Raw genomic sequence first — 19,514 nt, 5'->3', positions numbered from 1 at the left:
GAGGAGGACGAGATGGATTGGACTCGGGTAAGGGAGGAATGGGGTGCCACTGGCCATGATGGGACAGAAGATGAATGGGGACCTTCAGGATTAGACCCATGGCTTAGCTGGAGGGATGGGACGGGATCCACAGCTGGAGATGCTGTTGGGCGTAGTCAGAGGTGTTCCAGCTCTGACGAGGAAAGTGATGAGGAAACGCCCGGGTTAAGGAGGACAGCTGACAGTGATGAGGATTTGTAACTGGCATAAAATGGGGCTTGGGAGCAATTGCAAATTGCGTCGGGCAAGGTAATCTGGGCAAACGCTTGGGATTCGTGTGTGTGTGTGGGACGCTTCCCTGAAGACTTGTGTGCTTTCCTGTGCTGAGACGTAAGTTGATTGGAATCCAGGGTCAGACGGCGGGAGGGATTGTGTGGGCATTTGTTTGTGCAAACCTGTGCTTACTCTTATTAGCTTGACCTTCCGTCGTCTTCTTGACGGACGCCATCTCCTGCTTTGAGAACTCGGACTGAACTGACCACGGCTTGTCTTCCCCCTTCTTGGACTTGGAAAAACTACAAACGTCTGCTTCTGGCTTTGATCTACGGAACGGAACTGGTCTACTCTACTGCTAAAATCCCTGGCTGATTTGTTCGTGTTGGAATCCTGTCTGCTGTGTGTGTGGGAGCGACGCAAGTTACTCTAAAAACAGTGTTGGCAGCAGAGAGGAATCTGCTGCCAATTAGTTGCATTCTTTGTATCTTTTGTTCCTTGGCTTTCGTTTTGTTTATACCCAGGCTGAAGAAAGCAGTTTGTTTTTACCCGGATTAAACTCCGGTTTAATCCGGTTTATCTTTTGAACATTTACTTTTGCCCCTTTTTGCTCCTAAAGGCAAAAATTGCCTGGCCCTTGTGTTTTACGGGCATTTTTGAGTTCTGTAATCTAATAAACTCTGTTACTTTGAATCTTGTGGCGTTCTGTCCTTGACATAGTGTCCTTATCTGATCTACCCTTAGGCTGATAAGGGTGAAAAACCTGGTTCCCGGTTGGCCTGCACCGAGCAACCTTTAAGGGGAGCGTGTCAGAGAAGCCTCCCTCAACATTGTTGAGGCCAAATTCCCAGCATTACAAGGGCCTTTAACTTCACCTCACCTGTTAAAGATGAGTACCAGATGAGTGTTTTTCTGCTGTCGTTCAACCCAAAGGGGATGGTGCCCTAGGTATACTGTAGACTGTAGATTCCCCTATCTATTTTCCGCTAAAACCTATTTAATTGCCACACCATCCCAATTTGTCCTTAATGACAGTATAGGGTAGGCGAAAAAACCCCCATGAACATAGAACGGAAAAAAATCTTACCTGGCCCCTTGCAGTGACCACCTTGAGCTATACTGTTGATGGGAGGACGTGGGGGGCTGAAGATCCAACAAATGAGGGAGAGGGGGCTGGCTGATTCCAAGCTCAGCCGCGCCCCCTCATGTGGCTCCCAATGGGAGCCATGTGTCTCTGTTCGGGGGAGGAGGCAAACAGATCTCCTCCCCCAGCTTTTCTGGAATAGGAAAGCCTCTTCTTGCAATAATATGTTGTTCTATTTACATGCAAGGTACCAAGAGCATGTATCTGCCTACAATATAAAGTAGAAACAAACTTTTGGTTTTTTAAAAAATAATAATTTCATTGTGATTAGGTGAATAAACTCTGAAAGAATAAGTAAAATGAAATAAACTAGAGCTTGCCCACCACTAATTATTTTCTTTAAAACTCTTGAATTCTGTCCTTTCACAGTTCTTTTAGGTATCTCATGGCATCACTTAATCCAGTGGTTCTCAACCTGTGGGTCCCCAGATATTTTGGCCTTTTAATTCCCAGAAATCCTAACAGCTGGTAAACTGGCAGGGACTTCTGGGAGTTGTAGGCCAAAACACTTGGGGACCCACACGTTGAGAACCAATGCCTTAAATGCATTAGATGTTCTGTAATTTAACAATGTAATACTAGAATATGTTGAGAACCACTGACTTAAACAAATATCTATATAGTAAAAGAAAATTGTTTGACATACATTATCAGCATGCTTATGTTTATGTGAATTGTTGTCAGATCTGTAAGCTGCCTTGAGTCCCTTCAGGTGAGAAAGGCAGGATAGAAATTAAGTAAATAAAATAAATATGTGTGTGGAGATATATGCAGCTTTCCCCATCCATGACCTGTGCTAATTTAGCCTAACTCTATGCTTATACAACTGTATGTGTGTAGTGTTATTTATGCCAAATTAGAAACACTTTTCGCAATTTCCAATCATGTACACAAAAAACGTACATTGATTGGGTTTGGGATGGCCAGCACAACCCTGGTCCTTTCATCCTGACCTTTCATTGATCCCCTAAAAATCCTTTAGAATGTTTTATATTGTGCATTGAAGTGTTTTCCCTCCATGGTGAGTTCTTTCTATTCTCCTATTTATCTCTCTGGAATGTTTTTGTTTTAAACACTATGTAAAAATTGGAATGATGGAATGAAACTGCAATGAGAAAATATAGTTCACAAAGAGTTAGTTAAAGGATTCTGTGACCTTCCAGACTTCTGCTGGAAGATATGTTATTTTCATACAAAAAGGAGTAGCACGTAATCCATGTTTTAGTTTTCTAATTTTATGAGACAGAGAATACACATATACTCCTTGTTTGTTCCTTATTGTTAATTTATAACATTCAGATCAGGAATAAATTACAGAATACATACCATGCTATTCCACTGTTTGTTTACTAATTGCACTTGATTGCAAAATGGAAAAGAGGAGGAGGTTAGATTCTCCACAGTCACTGGAACATAAATCCTTTGTTCAGCTATCAAATGGATTTGAAGGGCAAAAACCTCACACTTCAGTTTTTCTCATTGCCAAACTTTAATAAACAGAATCATTGGCCGCATCCCAGAAGGCTTCACAGAAAGCTTTATTCTTGCTACAATTACTCCAGTAAAACCAATTTTATTTTGGTCTTTTGATATGAAAGTTCAACCATGCTCCATGACTTAACACAGCCAACACTGATACCTATGTAAAATCCACAAGGTAATTTCTGTGGCTCATTCGTATAAATAGCAGATATTTAGGGGAAAAGGTTTAATATAGTTTTGAATTCAGTTTCAATCCATGCAAAGCAGATGCTCTGCTATTAAGACACATTTTGCCAAAACAGTTTGATTTGTTGTTCTATTTATGTGCTCATTGATCCATCATTCCATGAGTATAAATTTTGTATTATATAGCAAATCTATATAACAATCCTCCATTTAAAAATGAAAATAAAATGTGGAAAGCTGATTTTCTTCCTTGCTATTCATTTGTCTTCTTCATAGCTTTTGAACAGGGCAAAAATAGCTGGGTGAAAGTAAAGTATGACCCCCATATTTGGAAGGAATATGTTAAATGACCCACTGTGGATCTTTGAAACCTCAAATAATAGCAAAGACTTTTTATTTTACTGTACTTCAGCTGGAAACATATCATAGAGTCACTTTGGATGACCTACGTAGAAGAGCCCACAAACACTTCCAGGGATATGGGTAAATGATATTGTGGATATAGGCAATGTATAAGTCCATGCTGTATTTCCTTCCCCATTTGTGCTCAAACCACCATCTCTCTCTACCTGCTATTCAGCTTTTAATAAACATTGGTAGATTGTTACACCTTTCTCTTGTTGAAAAGCTAATTTGTTCCATATTACAAATAACTTGAAGAAACAGGGTTTTTAGGTGATAAATAAAGCCACACAATTGAATTAGAACAATGATGAGATCTGAAAACACACATAAGCATTATAACATTTTTGTCTCTTACTGTATTTCTGTCTTATAATGGAATTGCCTTGTAATTGTTGCATGTTGCCTGTTACATGATGCAATGCAGTAAAAGCTGCAGTTGCCCTGCCTTCCACAAACTTCCCACATGCAGGAGAAGTACACAAGCTTTGAAAGAGACAAGAACTGACATGCTTGAACATGAAGATAAGGTGGATTTGTGAGAATTTTCCTTTGGATCTTTTTTTCTTGTAGTGAAGCGGCAATGGTACAAAAGCATCAGTCTTTTCTCTACATTGAGATCTCTCCCACTTAGAATACATCACTACAATCAGAAACAATGTATAACTCTAGTGGGAGGAGATAGTTTAACAGCAGACAAACAATCATGCTGCATTGGTCATCTTAGATAATTTCTGTTGAAAAGAAAAGGCTAGAAGTTGATAACATTTCTTAATTTTAGGAGGATACTATGGTTCTCTCCTGTCTAATACTGTCTGTGTAAATGGTAGAACATGTAAACCATTTGAAGATAAGGCTTTGAGAATGAGAGAGAATAGACCAGTTATGTACATTTTCTTTTAATAAAACTATGGTTTTAAAAAGTGACTTAGTGTGCTATGGTGATTCCAGAGTTAAAATATCTAGTGCTATGAAAACCATTTGTTAGGTCGCTTCACTGTTTATAAAGTGTTGGTCTTAGATACTGACAATTTGCTGTGTCTGCATCACACAGCCTGTAGAGCAGGGCCTGAACTTCATCCTTTTTATGTTCGTACATTGGCTCCCACCACATATTGATTTTTTCTTGTTGCTGTTTAGCCATTGAGCAGTGTCTAATGATTGGAAAAGGCATCAAATCTTCTTTTTTTGTCTCCCATTTTTAAGTTTGTGATCAACAGAGGGTTGAGTGTATCGATCCTTATGCTCAACAAAGTTTTCTTTCTTGTTTGTGTGACAGAAAAATCCACCCAAAAGTCAATAAATTCCACTGCAGACAAAGTCATGGTTGCTTTATGACTACAACACAAGCTCCGGCTCTTCCAATATTTAGAGATGCCATCTGAAAAGAAAAAAAAACATATATTTGAAGGTTTATATTCAGGAGTGAATTCTGTGACAGTACATCTGAGGAGTCAAAATGGACATGAGCAAATAGGTTATACAAACAATAAATATATGGACATGACTCCTGTTCATTATGGATGGAAGTGTGGTGTCATTTGAGGCCATGGGCTGAGACTTAAGTATTTAGTATAGTTCAAAGATGGGGAAACTTTGGATATCGAGTTTTTAGACTTCAGATTTTGGAAACCCCAAATAGCTGGGATAATAATAAAAAGTTATGGATATTGTAGCCCAAAATACATTTCAGTTCAAGGTGGTACCTTATGTTTATCCATGTTTAAATTCATTTTCTTAGTTTTGTTATTGTTCCGTATGGGGAAGCAGATAAAAATAAAGCAAACATTAACCTTTAATTCCCCCCCCCCCCTCTCCCTGGTATCATCCTGTTTCCCATGCTCTAACTCACTGATTTCCTCACAGGGCACATACATCCTTGGTACACAATGTTACTTCTTCTCCTTTCTTGTGTGATCTATTTCTTTGGAATAGAGTATATACTTCCATTATTAGGTTCTAATCATGATATTCATTTTCGCAATGTCTATTAAATCATTTCTGACTTCCTAAGTTAAAAGTTCAAGCTCATGTTGTTTATTTCCCATACTCTATATATTTCCCAAACTCTATATATTATGTTGTTCTTCTTTTCTCAAGGTTGAGTTCTCATATTATTCGTTCAATTCCCTCTGTATCACTGAAACTATTTCCCCTTATACATAGTTTCCCCCTGATTTTTGTAATGGCATATCCCTCCTCCATGTAACTTAGTTTAAAGCCCTTCTGATTGGGTTTGTGAGACTTCTAGGAAGTCCTTATTTTAAAGATGAAAGAAAAGAACCAAACTGTACAACTGAACTAATATTGAATAAATACAATGTCCAAAATTTTTAAAATAAGGATCACATTGATTCTGTGAGGATCAGAAATGTTCTTCTTTTCCCGACTCTGCACTCAAAAAATCTTAATCCAGGGATCTGAGAAAGTGACTGGAGTTGGGCCATAAAAGACTAAGTGACATTTATAAAGAAGACCATCTTTTTTTTAGCTAGATAACATTGAACGTTTAGGTTTTGACCATGTTTTTCATCCATTCATCATTTTAAGAAAACTGTAGGGGAAAATGGATTATGATGAATGCTAATAATCCAATTCATTTTACTAATTGAATCTTGGCTTTTAATTGTAAGAATAGAATGAAATAAATAGAATTTCATATTTATTAAAAAATAATAAATATTTGCTTATATATTTCTGTAAAGCATAACATATAAACGTACTGAAAATACATCTGGATCACGTTTTCCTACACAAAGTTATGTAGGAACTATGCTCCTAATATAAATATGAAAAGCACTTTTTAAAAGAGTGATGCATTTTCAAGATGAAGTAGTGACAATTTGAAAACAACAACAACATAAAGACTTCTGTAAGAGATGAGAAAAACACAGACAGTTTTATACATATAACAAGCAACATCCATCATTTTAGTATATCTTTTTTGTAACCTAGGAAACAATATTGACTGTCTTTGGATGAAGTCTTAGAAGAGTTGTAGGTTATAAAAGTTATAATTGCATAGCTGTGGGTTCCTGGTTACTTAGGAACCAATCCTTTGTAAAAGCTATAGAAATAATGAAACCACAGATACCTGTGTCCATTCATTAGTCTGGGGATCATATGACTCCATGGTGTTCAGGTATGTTTGGCCATCATATCCGCCTACTGCATACAATTTATCACCCAGGATACAAACACCCACTGCATCACGTGGCATGCTCAATGGTGCTACCATTGTCCAAGTATCAGTTTTGGGATCATACCTATACAACAGAAAGGAAAACCATTTTTATGAACAACTCTATATTGTAAACAAGTTATCTTCAACATGAAAAGAAATTAGGCTTCATTCATTTCATAGCTATCTCATGAATAACTCTTGATATATTGTTATCAGACTAATCTTCAAAATGAAAAGAAATTACAATCAATTCATTCAATAGATTTCTTGTGAACAACTTTCCTAATTCAGCTTAGTAACAGGTGGTAAAAACACACCCCACTAACCAATACACTGGGGAATAAAATAGATGATATACTCATTATTCCCGACTTCACTAGGAGTGCTCCACACAAGAAATATATCTAATTGCCAGAACATGTAGTTTTATTCACCTACATAGCTTGCATGGCCTCTTTTTGTAATTGGTTATTGGATAGTAAAAATGACTTAATTTTCTGAGGCAAGTACTTCTTCAGAAATTTCATTATGTAGGAAATGTGTATAGGAAATACACATTTGCTTATTTTCTAGTTTGGACTCCAAGATATTTTAATATTTCCATTAAAGTAATTCACTGAAATGCTTTTAATACGGGCATATCATGACTTTTTATAGGATATATCTCAAACTGCATCCACCTCTATTAACTGACTGATATTTTTCTCTTGACACTTAATATAGAAAGGTTCCTTACATAACTACATAATCAATTATGCTGAATGAAGTTGGCATCCAGCTGGTTCTCTCTTAATTTTCAAAGAGTCTTCTTCTATGTGGATGCCCACTTTTCCCCCACTGTGAGCTTCTTTAAAAATCTCTGAAGTTTAGAAAATGTTGGAATGCCAAGTCCTGTTCCCATAATATAAGGCTAGTTCACTTGAATGAAGAGCACAGCAGTATGTGCTATAGTGTAAATTAGTGCTACAAGACATTAAGGCTTGCTGCAGTTGGCATATGAAGAAGGTGTGTGATATATAGCTCAAAGAAATTGTGGAGGGGGGTGTTCAATAGGTGCCTTGAAATGAGATCCTCATCACTTGTAATCTAGGCAATAAGCACCAAACTCATAACATGGATGACTGAGCTTGATAATTCTAGGCTTCATAGACAAAAAAGGCACATTTTAAACAAAAGGAGAACCAGCAAGGAAAAAGGAGCACAGAATAGGTTAACATAAACCAATTACTCTTGTAAACCAGCTTTCAAGCACTCCACCCAAACGTATTTCTGTACCTGTCGGTTACTAGCATGGCACAAAGAATTTGAATAGCAACCAGATGGTGGCCAACTGGGCCTGAATAATGTTTAACAACTGGGTATGTTTATTGAGTGTTTTCACATGTCCCAAAGTGAATACATTTAAACTATCTTCTGAGATTACTTTTCCAAGGAATATAAATAATAAAAAGAAATTGGATGGGGGGGCGGGGGGGGGGGGGCAGGAGAGCCCAACAGCTATAAAGGAATTAAGATAACAGATATATTCTACCCTTTTCCTAGGAAGATCAGCTCAATCTTTGGATCTGAATTTTATTTCACTTTAATTTTATTAGAATTTTAAAAATTCTTAAAATGTTAATGTGGGATAAACAAAAGTGGCACCCAAAGTTTAGTTCCTTTATAGTACTAGCTAAATGTGCTCAGCTTCTGAACATCATGTGAGATAATATTCTTAAATGGTTAAAACATGTTTGCTCAGTGTTTGGAAACTCTGATGAGAAAACTGATGAGAAACTGCTGCTTTGGACACTGAAAAAATGTTTTGTGTATGCGTCCATACAACCCCCCCCCCCCCCAGTATTTTCTATACACAAAGCATTTTCTGTATAGAACAGCATTTCTGAAGAGGAAATACTATTCATTTTCTGAAGAGAAACATTATTTTCTTAATATGAAATGTTTCTTGTGTATAAGATGTTTTCAGCAAAAAATGCAAGTGCACAGAAGGCATTTCAAATAATGCTTATGTGCAGAGTATTATTTTCTGCAAATAAGATGCTACCTCCTGTGTGGAGAATATAATTAGGAAATCCTGCTGTCATCTAAGAAGAAAAGAAAATTATTATTTTCACAAAATAAGCACTGAAGTACCTTTTGATTAATTTGATTTTTCAGAGAATTTCTGGAAGTGGGATGAAAATAGCTCAAATTACTTGTTGCTTTGAGAAGACAATTATATCTCTACTAGCTGTGCCCGGCCACGCGTTGCTGTGGCAAAGTCTGGTGGTATGGCAAATAAAGTATTGAGGAATTGGTGGTAGTTAAGGTCAAGGGTAAACGTTTTCCCCTGACGTTAAGTCCAGTCATGTCTGACTCTGGCGGTTGGTGCTCATCTCAATTTCTAAGCTGAAAAGCCGGCGTTGTCCATAGACTCCTCCAAGGTCATGTGGGATGACTGCATGGAGCGGCGTTACCTTCCCGCCAGAGCAGTACCTATTGATGCACTCACATCTGCATGTTTTTGAACCTCTGGGTTGGCAGAAGCTGGGGCTAACAGTGGGTGCTCTCTCCGCTCCCCCAATTCAAACCTGCAGCCTTTCGGTCCAGAAGTTCAGCAGCTCAGCGCTTTAACACGCTGCGCCATCAGGGGATATTATTTCCTAAAGGTTGTGAATATACAATATTTCTGATTGGTTTTTTTTTGTCTGTTGGAGGCAAGTATGAATGCTGCAATTAGGAAAAATGATTAGGATGTAATGGCCTTGCAGCTTTAAAGCCTGGCTGTTTCCTCCCTGAGTGATTTTTTTGTTGCGAGGTGTTAGCTGGCCCTGATTGTTTCCTGTTGGGAATTCCCTTGTTTTCAGAGTGGTGTTGTTTGCGATATTTTATGTGCTTCTACTGCGCATGGAAGTACTTTTTCTGTCAAATTTGTTGTATAATATGTTTTGGTGCTTAATTTGTATAACGATTACCTAATTTGATGTTTAATTGGCTTTTCCTGAATCCCTTCCTATTATCCAACATATTCACTTATCCTGCCGGCCTGTTTATGTTGGATAAGTGAGAGTCTACTGTATATTGATAATCTTATATTCTCTGCTTAGAACTGGATTATATGAGGCCCCTTCTTCACAGCTGTATAAAATGCACATTGAAGTGGATTATATGGTAGTGTGGAATCAAGATAATCCAGTGCAAAGCAGATAATATAAGATTATAAATGGGTTATATAGCTGTGTGGAAGGGCCTTGAGTCCACACTGCCATATAATCCAGTGCAAATTAGATAATCTGTGGAAGAGGCCTAAGTAAGGTCTAAATCTGCCTGTCCCTTAACTGAACCCTGGCTGTCCCTTGGTTGCTAGGAGACGAACTGGGCAGAGATTAGCCCTCTAAACTGGCAGCAATTGGATAAAAAAATTATTGCTCTCTCTCTAATTAGGACTTTATTTTTCTTTTCTTTTTGTTGTATCAACCTTGAGGTGTGGATGATGGGTTGTGTTGTCAAATTTTGAGGTTGGAGGGCCTGTAGTTTTGTTGTTTTGTGAGTCGCCGTGATGCCATCACTCTTTTATATATATAGATGTGTTCTGTACATAAAATACTATTTCTGTACATTATTTTTTCTGCAGAAGATGCTGCATCCTATTTAGAAAAGGGAATTTTCTGCTAAAATCTGTACCAAATAAATCCTATTTGGACTAAATAAGTCCTGAGCACATCTAGCTAGTGCTAGCTAGTACTTTGAAGTGCACCACTCTAGAGTGGGCTGCTCTAACTTCCCTTTGGGGTGAGAAGGGTGGGATATAAATATGGCATATAAATAATAAATAAAGTATGAATATTTTTTTAAAAAACCCCAACAGTTTTTGAAAACTTTATCACAGCAGAAATTGCTAAAATGTACCTGCTGCTTCCTTCAAAAATGAAATGATTAAAATAATTGCATTCCTTGTCTAAGGTAAAGGTAAAGGTTTTCCCTGACGTTAAGTCCAGTCGTGACCAACTCTGGGGGTTGGTGCTCATCTCCATTTCTAAGCCGAAGAGCCAGCATTTGTCCGTAGACACCTCCAAGGTCATGTGACCGGCATGACTGCATGGAGCACCATTATCTTCCCGCTGGAGCAGTACCTATTGATCTATTTGCATTTGCATGTTTTCGAACTGCTAGGTTGGCAGGAGCTGGAGCTAACAGCAGGCACTCATTCCGCTCCCAGGATTTGAACCTGGGACCTTTTGGTCCGCAAGTTCAGCAGCTCAGCGCTTTAACACACTGTGCCACCAGGTCCCTCCCTAAGATCAAATAATAAACTGACTTAGTCTAGGACTCTGTTTTCAACTCTCCTGAAAGCTCACAAAAAAAGACACAAATGCCCCCTCCTATTATCTAGCATCTCATATAGTGTAGCATATAACTATATGGACATTTATAAAAAATAAATTGAATCCCCTTTTGAATACAATTTCTATTAGTGGCCAGCCTTGGATCAAATCTTAGGGCTTGATTACACTGGCCCTATGCCCTGAATTGTGTCAGAAGTTGAACCTGGATTTCCAGATGCTGTTTAGCGACTTCAGTACTTGGCGTAAACTGGGTTAACCCAGCTTATCCCTGCATTAAGCAAAGTTAGGGAATGCTCTGAAGTTTCAGCTAAACTCTGGAGCAGCCCTACACTTCAGGGTTTTTTTTAAATCGTGTCAGAAGCGAATTGAGAATATACTGCAAGTTGCTTCTGGTGTGAGAGAATCAGCCATCTTCAAAGACATTGCCCAGGGATAGCCCGGATGTGTTACCATCCTGTGGCGGGCTTCTCTCATGTCCCCGCATGGGAAACTAGAGCTTAGAGACAGGAGCTCACCCCGTCTCGTGGATCCAAACTGCCAATCTTCAGGTCAGCAGTTAGCTGGCACAAGGTTTAATCCATTGCACCACCGCAGCTCCTTACACTTCAGGGTGAGTGTTGAAAACAACTGGTTGCTCTCCACATTTTGTGCCAGGAAAAGGGGATGGATTGCAGCCATGTCAGATACATTCCCTGTCACTACAGTAGACAGACTCAGAGTTGAGGAGGGCTCCCAGCCATCACCTTTGCTGATATCATGGCCAAGGGAAAGATGGAAGTGCCCAGGAAAGTAATGGCCAAGAACTTTTTCAAAACTCTGTGGCCATTCAGCAGCAGCAACCGGGGCTGCATCTACCCTGTAGAATTAATGCAGTTCGACACCACTTTAACTGTCATGGCTTAATGTGACATAATGGCGAGATGTGTCTTTAGGTGATGCATGAGCACTAATTAGCAGAGGGGATAAAGACCTTGTAAAACTGCAATTCACATGATTCCATGAACCCTAAGTCAGCAATGGTAAGGTGCTAGTCCAGGGTGTTAAATATTTACATCTCAAATATGCCTGAGTACTCTTAGCACATATGAAACATTGATTATCATAATTATCATTTTATTTCAGAACATACTTTACATAGATTTAATTTGGTTTTTATTGTGTTATGTAATATTGCCTAAAACATTTTTCTCATTTCATTTTTAAGCATTTTGTATTGAATGTTAGACATTTTAAATCATAAATATTGTAATACAACTGTCAATATTTTACAATAGTAATCCAGATCTCAAATTGATATTAATGTGATCTTATTTTGCCAGAGATGTATAGCAATTACACACACACACAGACACACACACACACACACAATAAGTGTTATGAAGGCTTTTAAGAAAAGGAAAGCCTCTTCCTCTTCCCTTCAGCCCAGCAGATCTAAATTGATTTCTTATTGTATTCAGGGACTTTATAGTATCTCTTGTTTCACCCTGGGGCACATCAAGTTATTACAAAGATGAAGTGTATTGCCATTTTCATAGCAGAAGAAATAACATTACAAAATGAAGGCAACATTTCAACTTTATGCTCATTTCTTTTCTATTCTGTTTTGGGAAGTTGTAAGTATTTACCAATCCCTCGATATTTTGTTTATTAAAACTGATTTTTTAATTTTAAAAGTCATTTTTATTTAGATAGTACTTTTTATTTTCTGTGCAGGCATTTACTTTGGATCTATCAGCTGAAAAGAAATTCCTTATCCCATTAATGTTTATAGCTTTAGGGAACATGAAGATAAAACATGCACTTGGTAATGCTAATTGTACAATACCCATTAGCCACCAACTTAACAGTGATTTTGAAGCCAGTGTTCCTCTTTACCCTTTAGCTGAGGGTCACATAAAAGATAACTGTTCATGATATATTTCAAATAACCTAAAAAGAAGTGATTTAACACAGTGCTTGCTTAATGATGGATGGGCTAAGAGCAACAACAAAAAAGTTAGAAGTGATCCTGCATAGTGAGACATAGCATAATATTCCAACCAGAAATATGTCTTCTCTTCTACCCCTGACCATAGATGTAATTCCTTATAAAGTTTCTTCTCAAGAATAGTGATGAAAAAATTCTGCCATTTTCTTCCTGCTGTGAAAAATTCTTTTAAACATATACTTTTTGAAGATTATTTAAAACCCAGTGGTTATTTATTGCAAAATTTGCATGTCACAGTTTTGCAAAGAAAACAATATTTCTTCCACAGAAAACAGCATTTAAAATAATATTTGAGTACAGAAATATTAATTTATGTGCTAAATTGCTAACTTCTGTGTAAAATATGCTGTTTTCTATGCATGGGAGAACATTACACAAAACCAACCCTCCGTTATAGCATTTTCTGCAATTAAAAGCAGATCTTTCTATGTGGGATTTGACATTATGTCACTGAAATTTTATTTACCATGCAGAAATGCTGTTTTTACGCAATAATAACCACATATATATTTTGTGTAAAATCAGTCTCAAACTGAAAATTCTCATCGTTCAAGATTGTTTCCATCAGGGTTTCTTTACATGCAAAATATTTATTTTTGTCATTTTCTGAATATTTTTGAATATCCTTTTCATCCCTACGCCTATTCTAGAATTCATACTTCACCCCATGGCCATGTACTGACTATTGGAAAGTGGATGTCATAGAGAAGCATTCAAACACACAATGGAGGATGCATTCCTCACTGGGCATTCTGTTATAGGAAAACTGATGGATGCTGAGATAGCATATGACAAGTGTGTTTTGAAGGGCTTGGTAGTTGTGTGTGTATGGGGGGGGGGAAGGTAATTAATACCGCAACAACAACAAAGCCACACTCAGTGTTACAATGACATATGCCACTAGTAAGATTCCACCCAATGTAGGAAGTTGAATTATTAAAAATGTAAGTTTCAGGGGTAATATGAGTAAGAAAAATAATAGAACTATAGCTCTTATTCTTAGGTTCCATAAATAAATCCAAAAATAATTATATATCACAACAAAAAAGAAGAAAGGTGACATTTATGGATGTAAACAAACATATATAATATAGCTTCCTTTCAGAAATATCATATGCAAATGCATAAAGGATGAATACCTTTCAACATAATCCAGGAGTCTGGAGCAATGGTTAGAAGCAGGAGCATCATGACCTCCAACTGCATAGAGGAAACCATCACAGGTAGCCACTCCAACACCTCCTCTTCTCTTACACATCGGAGCACACATGTTCCATTTGTTTGTGTGGGGATCATAATATTCCATTGAGCTCAAACAAGAACTGCCATCTCGACCTCCAACTGAGTATAACCTAAAATAAATCACATACATTTTAAGCATAATAGGAAACAATTAAAATTATTCAATGGAGGCTCAGGTGCATACAGTTTTTTAAAAATAAAATGTATAATAAGTTGGGAATTTTTTCAAGTGAGTCTTCTCCCCCTCCTCTCCCTCATTTTCCTTCTTCTCCTCACAAACAGAAATAACCCCACATCTTTTGAAAGCAACAATCAACCACCTAAAATAATAGCTTTGTTTATTTGAAGGGCTGCCCAATTTTTCCAAAGGTTCACTAATTTATAAAAGAAAGTTGTTTTAAAAACAATTAAAACGTCCAGACAATGTTTAGAGACTTCCAGAAGCTATAGAGTAGGGGTGTGCATTTTGGGAAAAAACCTTCTTGAATTTTGTGCCATTTTCTAACACTCCTCCCACATGTTTTCTAGGAACTTTCATTTTTTGGAATGGGCAATATGCCGTTTTTTTGGAACTGCAGCCAGATTTTTGGGAGTAATTCAGCCATAGGCAATGGGGAGGCTTCACAGGCTCCAACCTCTCGTACACACATCGAGGATGCCACTGGAAAATTGTGATTGGCTCAGACAGCATGGCTCTCCTGTGCGCCACACAATTGCCGAATGAAAGTGAAACCATTCAGTGTTGGCAGTCATGTGAATTGCTACTGACAAAAAAAAGGGTCATGCCACCTGTGCTGTTATGGCTGAAATGGCAAACGAAAACAAAAAATCAAATGGATCCATGCACAGCCCTGCTATATAGTGGAGGAGCCACTAAATATTTAAAAATGTCAGTTAAGCGGAGAGTGAGAATAAAAGAGGAATAACTTGATGGAGATGCTATAATGTATTTATTAATTATAGACCACATAACATATAACGTATATTTAATTACCCCAATAACCATTATTTAAAGTGAGCATGAGGATCACTTCCATGAGACTGGAATATTCTGCTCCTCTTGCTCTATATGAAAGGTTCAGAAAAAAGGAAAGGGGGAAACTGGAACCCCCATCCTTTTTTGATATAAAATATGTATCTTCAAACTTGAAAACTAATGGTATAGCACAAAAAGATGAAGGCAAGAAACTTTTCACATTATAATTTAATTTGGTGGAAACATAAATAGGATTTGCCACATTATTTGCCCTCTTCCTCATTACCCAGAACCAAATTTTTCAGATCTATTTTACCTACATTCCAATGTTTCAGAACAGATCATGTTAATTCCTGTGTGATACTGATTGTGACAATTTACTTTTTCTCTTTTTATATTTAATATGTTGTATTGCATTTTAATTGTACTGAACTCTTTTTATATGTAAGAACTGCATGATAATTATTTTATGTATTAATTTTGCACTTTTATATTGCCTTTATTTAGTTTGCAAGCAAGTAGTCTAGGATCTAGGCATTAATAAACTACTATATATATTATATATTCCCCACTTCCCTCTTCCTCAATCTTCCCACACTTTCTATTTTTCTACAGAAAATCATTAGTGTTATGGTACAATGTATGCCATGAGAATGTTAAGAAATCAGCAAGACATGCCATATAATGAGTTTTAGGAGTTAGTGGATAGCACGCAGACTGGCTGAGGTTGGGATTAGAAACCGTGGGAGACGCCAACCTTGGTAAGCTGTAACCAAATAAACTTGTGGCCTTCTATTAACCAAGCATGGAGTTATGTCCATCATTGGCAGGTGTGAAGCAGAACCTACATCCTACATATAAGGGAAACATGATGTTTTATACAGAAAAACTATTCCTTGCTCCCCAAAATGTATAATTAGGCGTATCCCAAATATAACTTCCCTGTGATTGATTTGCGCTGAAAGCAACACTTTATGTGCAGGAAATAACATTTTTCTGCACAAAAGGATTATTTCCATATAGAAATGTTTATGTGCAGAAAATATGAATCTAGCCCAGAAAAGTCCTAAATTTGGATAAGCTTTGGAAAACTGTTGTGGAAAGAAATTGCATCAGGAATACAATAGCTAAAAATGCTTACTTCCTTTGTGAAGAAATCATCCATATGATCTCAAGAGGTTACCATAGGGTCTTGCAGGTAGTGTAATTCCTGATTCAGGACTAGAAATATTTTCCTTAGACAAAGAATCTAAAGATGAATTCCACACCACTAGCCATTACTCCTGAAGTTCTATATATGACCTAGAGATGCTAAACTAGCCCATCAGGAACAGAATATTTGGAACCAGCCTCAGATAGCAACCTCCTTTGTCATAGTGAAAAAGAAGGTTATAACCATTGTCAGAAGATGTCTTCACCAGAGATATAGGAAGGCCCTTGATGAAGAGTGTATAAATTTTACAGAACAAATCCACCATTTGTTCATTCCAACATCTGGACTGTTTTTCCAAGTTTGACAGTATACTGTATTTGGGTTTACTCACCCACTAATGTCATCCTCCAACCTTCAATCTGTGGCAGGATAGTCAATGGGGGCATTTTAAATAATTAAGAACAAAAGGGAAATCTTGACACTTAATTCTAAATAGTAAGATAAGCCCACACCCTTTGAAAAAAAATCTGCCTTTTTTCATTATGAGGCCAATTTCTTTTTCTCTCTCTCTCATCATGAAATAGGCCAGAAAGAGCTGGGGGGGGGGAGTCTGGGTCTTGTTGAAAATGATTGACCAAATTATTCCATAGCAACAGAACGATATGGAAAAACAATATCCTTATTATTCACTTGACCGAGAACAGAAAATTAGGTGGGGTAGCCTTTGTCATTCATGACTGAATGTGTCTTTGAATTACGTATTCTTGTGAATTTTGATATCCTGCTAATAAGTGGACATCACACCCCTTACTAGAATGTCATTCATAGATCAGAAAAAATAAAAGATTTGAAGTGCATATGTGTCCATCCCATTTGCTGAATAGCTCTGGGAAGGAGAGGAATTATACATGCTCTTGTAAATTCTATTAAGTTTGGGAATTACCCAAGGTGATGTCTCCCTCTTGTGTAAAAATGGTGTCCCTAGAGAATTTACTCAGCATTAATGGGCATAATGTTGCAGATGAGGAAATGTGGCATAGTGACAGCCATTTGCTTGAAGGCGCCTAATGAATTTGTGGTAGGGAATAGCAGGGAACTCTTGGTTCATCAATTATTCTCTTGGGCCTCAATTCTATACACACCCTGCCAGTTACTTCTATTGAACTTACTTTTGAGGACACATATATGGGATTGCACTGTAAACCACTTACTCTACCCCAGATCTCAATTTAATTGCTCATTGTAAGGAATTAGTATTTATTGTCTACATCTACTTTGTGATATACTTCATTACACAATACCAGAGGATTGCATGTCACTCAAAATATGTGTCTCGATGACAATCTGGGGTGGGGACAAAGCACTTAAAACTACTTAGTATTACAGTGGTGAAATTACTCAGTAACTAAAATTCCGAATCCATTTGGAAGCTTGCTCCTGGGCAAATAAACATAATTGGTTCCAACCTACGTCAGTGCACATGTGAAAATTATTCTGATTGCATTCTAACAATGTTGACACAAGAAATGCATTTCTTATAAGAATTCTTTCACAGTTTGCTGCCTATTGTCCACTTCCCAGAGAATAATAAAACTTATAGAAATGTGGACTACTTTAAAGTCCAAGCAATGAGCAATTAGAGATGCAAAGTCTCATATCAGTGAATGAGTGACACACATGGAAGCTTTTATTGCCCTACGCTCTTCATGAATTCTGAGCTAGTTAAATGCACATGTAATGTTTCATTGTAAATGAAATTGTACTCTCTACCATTATGTTGCTGCTGCTGCTAATGCTATTACAACAATATATTCTGGGATTCTGATATATATTCCATTTGTTTTTCCACATATAGAAGACAACTGATGTCAAGAAACCTGAAAGTGGTACTTTTTAGTGTATTGATTGATAAGTTAATTTACAAGTTACAGAACGTGTGAACTCAAGTAATTTTTGTAATTGTTTTAGAGATGGAAAACATTTTTAAAAATATTGTATGTGACTTGATGCAACACAGCAAGGAAATGTTTTAAAACTCTTGGTCTTAGAGGAAATCACATGTCTTTCTAGCACATTTCTAGAAAATGTGTGCTATTGAAAACTGGATAATTGTAATCTTTTAGTGAAAGTAGTAGCATAGGAGAAAATGCTCATATCATTCTGATCTGTTTGTCCTGATGTGTTTCCTGTCTCTGTTTGTTCTCATGTGCTTAGCTTTGCAAAGGGAGAAAAGCATACCATACTCAATCTCACTACTACAATGTTGGACACCAGGTGTCAATCCCTGCTCAGCCAAGTCACCAGGAACAAGACACATTAAGATTTCCCTTCACACATAATTATTTCTTCACAGGACCAAAAGCTCAAAATATGAAAAGTGTAGCATCTCAACCTTTATTGTTAGATATGTTAGAGGTCTTCAAAATATTGATACATTAAAAGGAAGACAACTGATATCTTGTGCTGCTCTTGAATTGATACTTTGGAAAGTGCAAAGTGCAATGATATTTTAAATAATAAAATCCTAATCACCTTTCTTTAGAAATCATTCCTATTATATTCATGGTGGCTTCTTCTCAAGCAAGTGTATTTATAATCAGTAGGGGTGTGCAATTCGGAAAAATCCGTGCTGTTTTCGGCATCTGGTTTTTGGGTGCCCCATTCAGTTTTTAGGAGACTTCCCAAACTTAGGAGGGGTTTCTCTTTTCATGCTGGAAAGATTTGTCCATTGGTGCCAATGGTTAAACTTTAGAGGTTCATTTCTTCATTGTTTTAGGCCTATCAGCATGAAACATACCTTATTTATAGGCCACATGTACTACTGCAAGTTTAAGAACATTTCACCAATCCACATATTTTAAAAAATTAAAATATTTTACCATAACATTTTAAAAGCCCACAAGAGGGGATTCTGGTTATTGAAAGCCCAAGAGCATATCACAAGAGGGGAGGAGAATGGATGCAAACAGTCATCCATGCCTCTGATTGGCTGAGAAAGAAAGTGAGAAACACAGAAAGAGAAAAACCTCAACTCCCATCATGCTACAGAAGGAAGCACAAGGATCCTTCAATGTTTGCACCACACAAAGTGCTGCTGGGAAAGCGAGTTCCCATTTGCCTCAAGCAGGCATGGTGGGGGGCCCTTCAGGAAGGGATGGAGGAGTCTGTGGAAAGAAAGTAA

General features: G+C 37.3%; 1 protein-coding gene across 3 annotated transcripts in view; it reads right to left on the bottom strand.

Moving 5' to 3' along the window:
• Positions 1 to 2,609: 2,609 nt before the first annotated feature.
• klhl1 (kelch like family member 1) overlaps positions 2,610 to 19,514 on the bottom strand; it is a 206,788-nt gene continuing 189,883 nt past the window's right edge. For 2 of the 3 annotated variants that reach the window (XM_003218649.4, XM_016992276.2), the window contains exons 9-11: positions 14,102 to 14,314; positions 6,561 to 6,732; positions 2,610 to 4,847 (exon numbers count right to left, since the gene is read on the bottom strand). In XM_003218649.4, the coding sequence (XP_003218697.2) occupies positions 4,788 to 4,847; positions 6,561 to 6,732; positions 14,102 to 14,314 (445 nt within the window). In that variant the 3' untranslated portion in view covers positions 2,610 to 4,787. Of the gene's footprint in view, positions 4,848 to 6,560; positions 6,733 to 14,101; positions 14,315 to 19,514 lie in introns of those variants that run through there. The other variant, XM_062975583.1, reaches the window with a different exon arrangement.

This window comes from Anolis carolinensis, chromosome 3 (genome assembly GCF_035594765.1).
Source record: "Anolis carolinensis isolate JA03-04 chromosome 3, rAnoCar3.1.pri, whole genome shotgun sequence".
Taxonomy (NCBI): domain Eukaryota; kingdom Metazoa; phylum Chordata; class Lepidosauria; order Squamata; family Dactyloidae; genus Anolis; species Anolis carolinensis.
The sequence above is the reverse complement of the archived record's forward strand: the minus strand, read 5'-3'. Positions and strand labels throughout refer to the sequence as shown.